At 42.0% G+C, this 11,877-nt stretch overlaps 1 protein-coding gene across 2 annotated transcripts in view; it reads left to right on the forward strand.

Annotated features, from left to right (window-relative positions):
- The first annotated feature begins 980 nt into the window (after positions 1-980).
- LOC308410897 (protein NLRC3-like) overlaps positions 981-11,877 on the forward strand; it is a 48,815-nt gene continuing 37,918 nt past the window's right edge. The window contains exons 1-6 of one of the 2 annotated variants that reach the window (XM_080904565.1): positions 981-1,026; positions 2,019-2,097; positions 2,259-2,445; positions 2,575-4,375; positions 5,285-5,458; positions 5,732-5,899. In XM_080904565.1, the coding sequence (XP_080760691.1) occupies positions 2,095-2,097; positions 2,259-2,445; positions 2,575-4,375; positions 5,285-5,458; positions 5,732-5,899 (2,333 nt within the window). In that variant the 5' untranslated portion in view covers positions 981-1,026; positions 2,019-2,094. Of the gene's footprint in view, positions 1,027-2,018; positions 2,446-2,574; positions 4,376-5,284; positions 5,459-5,731; positions 5,900-11,877 lie in introns of those variants that run through there. The other variant, XM_080904564.1, reaches the window with a different exon arrangement.

Below are 11,877 nucleotides of genomic sequence, written 5' to 3' on the forward strand. Positions count from 1 at the left end.
TTCCAGAAACTTAAAGACGTCTCTTTTCTCTCCAAGCTCCTTAGATCACATGACCTGGATGACTGAACCTACAGACATATTGACCTGGTTTCATGGTCACATGACGGGTCAGAGGTCAGCGACTGTAACTCAGTTCCTCCTGTTAATGTGAACTCACTGAGTGTTTGTGGTTTACCTCTCAGACTGACTGAAGATGATGATGGAGGAAGAGGAGGACAGAGCAGAGTCTGCAGGGTCCAGCTGTCCGTCTGTGAGGAGTGACCGGTCCAAAGATCAAAATCCAAACTTCAGTGGTGAACCTGGAGCAACGAGGTCAGAGAGCTGAACTCACTGAGTTACAGAAATAATTCTGCACTGACATTATAATCAGTGTTGACTCTGGTTGATTGTCTGACTGTGTTTGTGAGCTGAGAGGAAATGAAAATGAGTTTGTAACAAAAATCAGTTTTGTCCAGTTTTCCTGTAAAAAGCTGAACTCTAATCTAAGAGGATGTTACTGACAGGAAACAGCTGCATTATCTGCAGTCTGTGTGATCACAGCTGCTTCAATCATGTTTGTGTCTGCAGAGGTCAGAGGTCACAGTCTGCAGGGTCCAGCTGTCCGTCTGTGAGGAGTGACCGGTCCAAAGGTCAAAATCCAGAGTTCAGTGGTGAACCTGGAGCAACGAGGTCAGAGAGCTGAACTCACTGAGTAACAGAAATAATTCTGCACTGACATTATAATCAGTGTTGACTCTGGTTGATTGTCTGACTGTGTTTGTGAGCTGAGAGGAAATGAAAATGAGTTTGTAACAAAAATCAGTTTTGTCCAGTTTTCCTGTAAAAAGCTGAACTCTAATCTAAGAGGATGTTACTGACAGGAAACAGCTGCATTATCTGCAGTCTGTGTCATCACAGCTGCTTCAATCATGTTTGTGTCTGCAGAGGTCAGAGGTCACAGTCTGCAGGGTCCAGCTGTCCGTCTGTGAGGAGTGACCGGTCCAAAGCTTTCCCTCCAGTCTTCAGTGGTGAACCTGGAGCAACGAGGTCAGAGAGCTGTGATGACTCCTTGACATGTTTGTGTTTCCTGGATAAATATGACCTGAAACATCCTCAGATTGTTACAAAGATTCATTAAAAAGAAAACAATGAAAGAGAAAAGATCCAAATGTTCGACTTGGTCATTTGCTGTTTGAGGACAGTGATGCTCATATCTGTGGGGAAAGTGTGACCTGAGTGGGTTCATGTTTGTCTTTAAAGAACAGAGCTGCTCTGATTCTCTTTGTGTCTGATCTGTTAAACAGTCTGAGAGGTCACACAGAGACCCAGCAGCTAAAGCCTGGATCATACTGGCTGCTGTTACTCCATCAGGACAACACTGAACCACAGTGGTGTGGATGTAGTGGATAAATCCCACCATACTGATGCTCAGAGTTAACCACAGGGAACAAAACCAGATGTTACCGTCAGATTGTGACCTTTGGAGTGGACGATGCAGATTTCAATAGAGAATAAATGTTGTTGTTTTTCAGCTGTGAAGAAAGAATCTAATTTTCTGAACTTAAGAATTTATGATGCTGGAAACAACATGGAGACTATAACACAACATTTCCACTGTGTTCATAGAATGAATGTAAAACTGTCAGACATTCATTAAATATGCAAAATGTCTACAGAAGCATCAGAGGGTCAGACGTGAAGCACTCAGTGATTTTGATCAAATGACTCATCAGTTATTGATCTGTACTACACTGATCTACCACGTTAGTAAAGCTGGTGTTCTGGTGGTGGAGGGAGACTCGGATCATGTTCTGGTTTTGGAGCAGTGATCTGCTGATGGTTCAGTTTGATGAGCTTCTTCAAAATCATCCCTGACATCACCACTGAAAGGACGTCCATGAAAACAGACTGAAAATTACTGATATGTTCACAATCTGAGAGTTTAAAACTTGACAGACTTGATTCAGATGAAGTTATTTGAGCAGAAACTCCTGGATCTTTATCCTGTGTTGATCTAATCCTTCATGGTTCCTCCACAGAGTGGACCAGCAGAGCTCAGAGGTTCCCAGTGGTCAGTCTGCCCAGCAGCATCAAACACAGCTGGACTCCATATTTATGGTCTGTACATGTACAACAACTACTGTTACATCTGTTCTGTTCACAGTCATCTCCATGCTGCTCTTTGTAGACCAGTGGATCGTCAGTGTGTCCAACATGGATCTGATGTTTGGCTCCATGATTTCAGTCTGATTGGCTCATTCATAAATATTCTGTTCCAGCTGCTGGAGGACAACATCATCACTTTTGTGAAGAACGAGCTGAAGAAGATCCAGAAGGTTCTGAGTCCAGGTTACCCAGAATGCTTAGAGAGTCAGAGGAGCAGCAGCAGAGAGGCGTTTGTGAAGATCACAGTGGACTTCCTGAGGAGAATGAAGCAGGAGGAGCTGGCTGACCGTCTGCAGAGCAGTAAGAGGATTTATCTAAAGATTTAAGCTGCTGGATAAATGAGACATTTTCCAGAGATGGAAGATGGAGCAACATGTTTTAAAGATTAGTTCTTTTTGGAATTGAGTGTTTATTTTTCTTCTCATTCAGAACTTCAAGCTGCAGTTTGTCATTGTAACCTTAAATCCACCCTGAAGAAGAAGTTCCAGTGTGTGTTTGAGGGCATCGCTAAAGCAGGAAACCCAACCCTCCTGAATCAGATCTACACAGAGCTCTACATCACAGAGGGAGGGACTGCAGAGGTCAATGATGAACATGAGGTCAGACAGATTGAAACAGCATCCAGGAAACCAGACAGACCAGAAACAACCATCAGACAAGAAGACATCTTTAAAGCCTCACCTGGAAGAGATGAACCAATCAGAACAGTGCTGACAAAGGGAGTGGCTGGCATTGGGAAAACAGTCTTAACACAGAAATACAGCCTGGACTGGGCTGAAGACAAAGCCAACCAGGACATCCAGTTCATATTTCCATTCACTTTCAGAGAGCTGAATGTGCTGAAAGAGGAAAAGTTCAGCTTGGTGGGACTTGTTCATCACTTCTTTACTGAAACCAAAGAAGCAGGAATCTGCAGCTTTGAAGACTTCCAGGTTGTGTTCATCTTTGATGGTCTGGATGAGTGTCGACTTCCTCTGGACTTCCACAAAACTACAATCCTAACTGACCCTAGAAAGTCCACCTCAGTGGATGTGCTGCTGATAAACCTCATCAGGGGGAAACTGCTTCCCTCTGCTCGCCTCTGGATAACCACACGACCTGCAGCAGCCAATCAGATCCCTCCTGACTGTGTTGGCATGGTGACAGAGGTCAGAGGGTTCACTGACCCACAGAAGGAGGAGTACTTCAGGAAGAGATTCAGAGATGAGGAGCAGGCCAGCAGGATCATCTCCCACATCAAGACATCACGAAGCCTCCACATCATGTGCCACATCCCAGTCTTCTGCTGGATCACTGCTACAGTTCTGGAGGATGTGCTGGAAACCAGAGAGGGAGGACAGCTGCCCAACACCCTGACTGAGATGTACATCCACTTCCTGGTGGTTCAGGCCAAAGTGAAGAAGGTCAAGTATGATGGAGGAGCTGAGACAGATCCACACTGGAGTCCAGAGAGCAGGAAGATGATGGAGTCTCTGGGAAAACTGGCTTTTGATCAGCTGCACAAAGGAAACCTGATCTTCTATGAATCAGACCTGACAGAGTGTGGCATCAATATCAGAGCAGCCTCAGTGTACTCAGGAGTGTTCACACAGATCTTTAAAGAGGAGAGAGGACTGTACCAGGACAAGGTGTTCTGCTTCATCCATCTGAGTGTTCAGGAGTTTCTGGCTGCTCTTCATGTCCATCTGACCTTCATCAACTCTGGACTCAATCTGCTGGAACAACAACAAACAACCTCTACATGGTCTAAACTATTTAACAAACTAAAACTTCAATCTCTCCACCAGAGTGCTGTGAACAAGGCCTTACAGAGTCCAAATGGACACCTGGACTTGTTCCTCCGCTTCCTCCTGGGTCTTTCACTGCAGACCAATCAGACTCTCCTACGAGGTCTGCTGACACAGACAGGAAGTAGCTCACAGACCAATCAGGAAACAGTCCAGTACATCAAAGAGAAGCTCAGTGAGAATCTGTCTGCAGAGAAAAGCATCAATCTGATCCACTGTCTGAATGAACTGGATGATCGTTCTCTAGTGGAGGAGATCCAACAGTCCCTGAGATCAGGAAGTCTCTCCACAGGTAAACTGTCTCCTGCTCAGTGGTCAGCTCTGGTCTTCATCTTACTGTCATCAGAAGAAGATCTGGATGTGTTTGACCTGAAGAAATACTCTGCTTCAGAGGAGGCTCTTCTGAGGCTGCTGCCAGTGGTCAAAGCCTCCAACAAGGCTCTGTGAGTAAATCTGTGATCATGTTTATTTTTAAAATGTTGATTAAAAGTGGTCATAGATTTCTTCCATGACAGATCCATGTCCTAAAACCATGAGACAGCGTAGTTGTATAGTATAAAAGAAAAAAGGAGAACTTTTGACCACAATATTGTAACTTGAATGAACTTTTGATACAGCCTTTAAACATAAAATTTATGAACAGAATCGGTGACAAAGGGCAGCCCTGGTGGAGCCCATCACCCACCGGACTTATTACTATCCAACGTATTGCCGGCTATGCCAACCAAGCTCTTGCAATGGTTGTAAAAGGATCGAATGGCCATAAAATGTTTCTCAGTTTTATTATTTTCAGTCACATCTGTTTTTGATTATTAACTGAATATTTTAAAATTCAGGCTTTTTATGTTATACAAAACATCATATTTTCTTATGATGTCTTGTATTGATTCTGAAGGAATAGTTTTCATCAGTATCGCAGATACCAGCCTGAATTTTACTTTGTATTGGATCAGAAAGGAAATCAGTGGCATCACACATCACTTACAGCAACTTCAGTACCACTCCATTTTAATAAACTGGGGGAGGTGCACCAAGATTCAGTATGAGATAAAGAATTATTTTTAACTGTAAGGTTGGAGAAATCTGTTGTTGGAAATTGGAAGAACGGGTCATCTTAAAAATCACTGCATTGTAGTTTTATTCAGGCCCCTTCAATCTGTGATCGCTGTTGCTTTGCATTGTAAATGCTACTATTACAAAAGTCACAAATATTAGTGTATGTGTGTGTTGTTGGGTAATAAACCAAAAGAACAGAATCTACCAGCACCTCACTGATTTCTGCTTAAAAACAAAAAAGCAATAAAGCTCTGATTTGTTTGGTTGATCTTGTCTCCCTTCCACCTTGATTTCAGACTGAGTGGCTGTAACCTGTCAGACAGAAGCTGTGAAGCTCTGTCCTCAGTCCTGAGCTCCCAGTCCTCCCATCTGACAGAGCTGGACCTGGGTAACAACAACCTGCAGGATTCAGGAGTGAAGCTTCTGTCTGCTGGGATGAAGAGTCAATACTGCAAACTGGAAACGCTGAGGTCAGATCAAGCAATATCGATTTTTTTTTCATCAATTAACATCATTTAATCAATTTCATTTGGAAAAAATTAACAGTGTTTATGTTTTGTTTTTTTAATGAATCCATCCAAATCACACTAAACTGCCACATTTGTCTTTTGTAACATGAGGCAATAAGGATTCCAGCATGTCCTGAAACAGTGTTGAAATATTGTAAATGTAGTAGCTCCTCATGGCACCATGAATATACTTTAACACAAGTGTTTCATGTCTTCTTGTCATCCTTTCTTCAGACTGAGTGGCTGTAACCTGTCAGACAGAAGCTGTGAAGCTCTGTCCTCAGTCCTGAGCTCCCAGTCCTCCCGTCTGACAGAGCTGGATCTGGGTAACAACAACCTGCAGGATTCAGGACTGAAGCTTCTATTTTCTGCAGTGGAGAGTCCAAAGTGTACAATTCTCAGGTCAGGATTCAGTCTTTTCTGATGATGATTTAAAACCTGAGTCAGGTCGATAAATGGCTTACTCATTTACAACAGACATGATTTGTCAAATCACCTTATATCTAACCCAAAGGTCCTGTGTTTTACTACTTAGATTTTTTAGTAAAACACAGGACCTCTTAATATTTATCTAAGAGACCATATATAATTTTTTTCCCTGGATCATGTGTGTACCCTCCTGGTTGGAGCTCCAGCAGCCTGTATCAGTGAATGGGACTTTAAATGAAATTGCTGCCGCTGTCAGGAAGAGGTCTGAGTGACACACAAAACAGAAAATATGAGCACTGCATGTGTCTGAGGCTACTCAGATACAGACCTGAATGAGACACTAACTTTTATTATTAAATACACTTCATTTCTCATCTGTGTAGAGAATGTAGAGTTTGACATGCTAATATTACAAAATGAAAAATCACACTGAGTCACAAAGAAATTGTTTTGGAGTATTTATGGTTCAGCTGATGAAATTGTTCAAACAAACCAGTAATTTACACCGAAACAGCACAAGTGAAACTTTTTCGAGGGACTTACACTAAGCTTGTCCTGGTACACCTGTAGAGCCCAGCTTCTATGGACCATGAGCTTAAGTTCTGTGCTGCTCTGATTTATTGCCTGTGCTGTCTTTCAGTTCAGCTTTGTCGAGTCTCTGGTAGGATTTCTTTTACATGACCTGTGTAAAAACAAAACAGGAAACACATTAAGCTGAAGTAAGATGCACAATTTGAAAAATGGGGCACAAAAAATGTTGCTGCTTTCTGGAAAGTGCATCTAAGAAGACCCAATGGAGAAAGTGAAGAGAAAAATCAAAGATTAAGAAGAAGAAAATGGCAGAGGCAGTTTCTCTTGGACTGCCTGCAGATGGGGTGAGACTCTAGAAACAGGGATGATTGGAGAAAATGCAAAGAGGCCATAGGATAAACCAGGAGATGAATACTCTGGTGTTCTGGGGATAGTGGGAGTGAGAGGGAGAGATGCCAGTAAATGATTTCAAGGATAAATTTGAGAGAATCAGAGCTAAGAAACCAAAGCAAGTGGGGAACTACAAACATATGGACAGACTCATAATTAGGCCAAAGACACATTAAAGCAATTATTACAGGTTTAGAAACAGGGATGGATATGAAGGAGCTTAGCATGAATTTGCATTGAGGAAAGAATAGCAACGAGCATCAGAGGAAACAGTTAGGAAAACTAAAAGGATGTACTGGCAGGAATACTGCAGTACTTTAGGAAGAACTACCGTATTTCCCAGACTACAGAGCGCACCTGAATATTAGCCGCACAAGCTAAAATCAGGGGAAAATCCTGTTTTGTACATACATTAGCCGCACCTGACTAAAAGCCGCAGGTGTTTCAATGTTGACTTATCATATGTAAGAGAATATGCACAAAGCGAATTGTCAGGAAAGAGATGGCTGTTTGGAGACACACCCCTTTTATTAATATTTTGAAAAACAAGTTATGGGTACATATTTGCATAACTTTTTAGGTATATGTACAAGTAGCGGTAATTACAAGTACAAAACATGTACTGTGCTTCATAAATGAGTAACAAATGTAGTACATAACAATAACCTACAGCACACCAGAACAATTGATTCGGACTACCTTTTAGGCTCAGGTGCAGTGACACGGCTTTAACAAGAAGAAAAGTCAGTCATTCACCACCATCTTCCTGCGCACTAAAACCACCAAAGTCCTCTTCTCCAGTGTCGGAAACAAACAGGCTCAGGGTGGCTTCGTCATCCACTCTCAGCTTCTTTCTTTCGTTGTCACTTTCAAAACCAAAGAAATCCTCGTTGTCAGTGTCAGAGTCGAACACCCTCAGAAGGGCCGTGGCGGTGTCCTCCTCTCCATCATGCAGCATTCAGCCCTTCGAAATCTGTTGGTGATCGTGGATGTTTTCACACTTTTCCACGCTGTCAGAATCCAATGGTGGAGTTGGGCATAACTTGCTTTTTGCAAGTTTATCGCCGCTCATCATCCAGGCCTCCAGCTGAACGGGTAGCGCTACTTTGAAGTTTGTTTTTCGCGCTACCTCGTACTGCACTACGTTGCCTGACGGATGGACATGTGACCAACATACCACTCTTGAACCCCGATCCTTCCGCCAGGCAACGTAGTGCCGTACAACAGCGGAACAAACAAAACAAATCCGCTCATGGACAATCCATAGAAAAGCCGCACCTGACTAAAAGCCGCAGGGCTCAAAGCTTGTGCAAAAAGTAGCGGCTTATAGCCCGACAATTACGGTACACCAGTTCAGAATGTGTGGAGTACAGTTAAGAACATGAATGCAGACAGGAAACAACAGCAGCTGTTGTAAAGTAAATTCAAACTCCTTCATTAAATGCAGCTGGTTGAGTTGAAAACAATGGAGAATGATTGTGTTACGTTGTTTATTCTCTATAGAAATGGAGCAGGAGTGCATGCAGAGCTGGACGTGGGCTGTATATACATGCGTGTATCTGTTTTGTCTGTGAGCAGAGAAAACAAAGCGCTGGAAATGTCATATTGAAATGTTAAATCAGGAAAATCCTGGAGAAGAGGATAGTTCTAATGTTCAGTTTGTAATGTTGAATTCAACACAGCTCTTAAATGCATAAAAATGACTTCACCTGACGTCAGACTGAACAATCGGATTAGCTACTGATATTGATTTAACCCTTTAAGACCTACCATAGAACCAAGTCCGCCAGAGCTTATATTATATTTTTACATGCTGTAGAGCCATTTTTGGGAGCATTTCAAGTTGCTATACATCAATACAACCATTACAGCCTAAATTTTAATAATATGTATGTATTAAGTGCATAGTAATTACATAAATTGCAAAAAAGTGCAATAAACTACAAAAAAATTGAAAATCGTTTTTGTTTTTTTAACATATATTTCTAGTTAGAGAAATTTAAGAGGCTTATCCCTCAAAACTGTAAATACAAAAAAGTTGCACAAAATAGTTTCCCACCTCAGGAAATTTATTTTGAGTGTCTTCATAGTTTTATTTTTGAAATACACCAATTTTTATATACTGCAGGAAAAACGAAAATAAATATTATACTGCAAATTTGCAAAATAACAGCATATGCATCAAAATAAACTATTTCCAGCAGAGCAATATGAGTCCTAAGCATATGTGGAAGGAAACTGTAACCTAGGACAAGCTGATGGCATAAGATGTAAATACAACTCCTCAGGTTTCATATGCAAAAAAAATTATTGCGCTAGCTCACGTGATTACAGTGCTACCGGGATTTAAAAATAGTTGCGCAAAACGGAGTGTGCCCACTCTGACCAGTTTTAAAGGGTTAAAGCAAGAAAATATGGTATTAGCATTAGATGCCAATTCCTATTAACCTTAAATTAGCATTACCTGCTAATGGCAGTCTACTTAGCATTAACTCCTCACTAATGTAATGCTAATTCACATCAAATTATCTTTAGCTTTAGCATTAGCTGCTAGCTTCAGCCTACCTAGCACTAGCTGCTCACATTGTTAAAAGGGAAGAGAAAACGATATTAGCATTAGCTTGTAATAATTATTCACCCCTAATTAGAATTAGCCACTAATGGCAGCATACTTAGCATTAACTCCTCACATCGTTATAATGCAAATGATGCTAACTTGCATTAAATTAGACTGCTGTTATTAGCTAATGCTATTTAGCAGTAGCTGCTCACATTGCTATAAAGCAAAGGAAAACGATATGAGCATTAGGTTCTAATGCGTATTTGCCTTAAATTAGACGTAGGTGGGCAGCACGGTGGCACGATGGTTAGCACTGTTGCCGCACAGCAAGAAGGTCCTGAGTTCAATTCCACCATCAGGCCGGGGTCTTTCTGTGTGGAGTTTGCATGTTCTCCCCGTGTTTGCGTGGGTTCCCTCCGGGTACTCCGGCTTCCTCCCACCGTCCAAAGACATGCAGCTTGTGGGGATAGGTTAATTGGATAATCCAAATTGCCACTAGGTGTGAATGTGCGAGTGAATGTGAGTGTGAATGGTTGTCTGTCCCTGTGTGTTAGCCCTGCGACAGACTGGCGACCTGTCCAGGGTGTACCCCGCCTTTCGCCCTATGACAGCTGGGATAGGCTCCAGCGCCCCCCGCGACCCTGAAAAGGATAAGCGGAAGCGAATGGATGGATGGATGGATAGACGTAGGTGCTAATGGCGGCCTACTTAGCATTAGCAGCTCAGATGTTGTAATGCTAGGGAAAAGAGTGTTAGCATTAGCCGTTCACAATGTTATAAAGTTAAGGGAAATAGTGTTAGCATTAGCTACTCACATTGTTAAAAAGTGTTAGCATTAGTGCATAATGCTAATTCACATCAAATTAGCATTAGTTAATAACGGCAGCCTATTTAGCATTAGCAGATAATGTTGACCTTGGCCCACTGGAAAAGTTCAGAACTAAAGATTTAGGAGTGTTTCTCGATAGCTCTTTCTCGTTTGAGAAACAAATAAATTCTGTTATTAAAACCAGCTGTAAGGTTTATATTGTTGATTGTCATTTATGCTTAGAAATATTTACTCATATATGCTTAGAGTTGTATAATCGATTGCATGATGATAGAGGTTTGATCCTTAGTAGTCTGTAAAGACTCTGTGTGCCTTCCAGAGTGCTCTGGCATGCACACACCACTTGGGGCCATGAGAGAGGTCGTACCCTCTCTTACTGATTTATGGTGTAGGACAGGGGTCTCAAACTCAATTTAGCTGGGGGCTGCTGCAGGCAGAGTCTGGGTGAGGCTGGGCCGCATTAGGTTTTCTACAGGAAAGGCATGGTTAAAAAAATTCCAATCCTCTCAAATCTCTTTATTTTTATTTTTTAACACAAAATATTAAAAATAAATAAACAAATTAAGAATTAATAAGAAAATAAATCAATCTGTAATACATAAATAAAACAATAATAAGATATTTTTAGTCAGTGAACTTGTGTGTTTTTCTTTCAGTCTTCTATATCTGCTGTATTTAGATTGAAATGTCTGTATTAACAGTTCTATAACCTTCTTCTGAACATGAATGGAACACTGTAGAAAATGAACTGTTCTTCTGAACATGGCTTCTCTTGCCTACTCCTTGCTGCTAGAGACCTGGCAGCGTTTCCTCTCGCATAGCCGAGCCAGATTTGGCCTGAGGGAGGAAGCAGTTGCGGCCCTCAGTATGTCTTGAAGATGATCATCCGTAAGTCTGGACCTGTACTTGGACTTATTGAAGTTCAAAGTGGAGAAGAGCTTTTGGCACAAGTATGTGCTACCAAAAAGGCACATGGTCCACTTGAACATTCGGGAAAGCCGAGGGAAACTAGGGCTCAAGTCTCTCAAAAATTGTCCAAGCTTGTCTGCTTTTCCACTCACCTCCCTGAACTTTGCTTTGAGTTCAGAGTTGCACTGCAGCTCAATGAGCTCCATTTGAAGCACAGAAGGGGCATCTTGCACATCAAAGGAGAAGGGGTCCGCAAAAATGTGAAAGGTGGCTCTGTGTGTCTTGAAGTCAGCAAATCTGTGATCAAATTCCTCCTGTAGCATCAAAATGACATCAACATACTCGTCAGCACTGAATGGTGTGCCTGCATCCACGAGTGCCTTGCATGCTGGGAAATGGCAAAGGTTTGTCTGAGAGAGCTGAGCTTTCCAGAGCGCCAGTTTTGTGGAGAATGCTCTCACGTTGTCATAGGCAGCACTGACAAGTTGCCCCTGGCCTTGTAACGTCTTGTTCAGTACATTAAGCTCATGTGTCATATCAACAAGAAAAGCTGAGTCCATGAGCCATTTTGGGATCAGTTAGCACAGGAACACTAACTCCATCCTTCTCCATGAAGGCTTCACTTCTGCTCTCAACTCAAAAAGTCTCTTTAATACATTTCCCCTGCTGAGCCAACGTACCTCAGTGAAGTCGAGCACATCCCCATATTCTGACTCCATTTCCTCTAAAAAA

This window comes from Rhamphochromis sp. 'chilingali' (assembly GCF_963969265.1).
Source record: "Rhamphochromis sp. 'chilingali' genome assembly, chromosome: 15".
In the NCBI taxonomy this organism is placed as follows: domain Eukaryota; kingdom Metazoa; phylum Chordata; class Actinopteri; order Cichliformes; family Cichlidae; genus Rhamphochromis; species Rhamphochromis sp. 'chilingali'.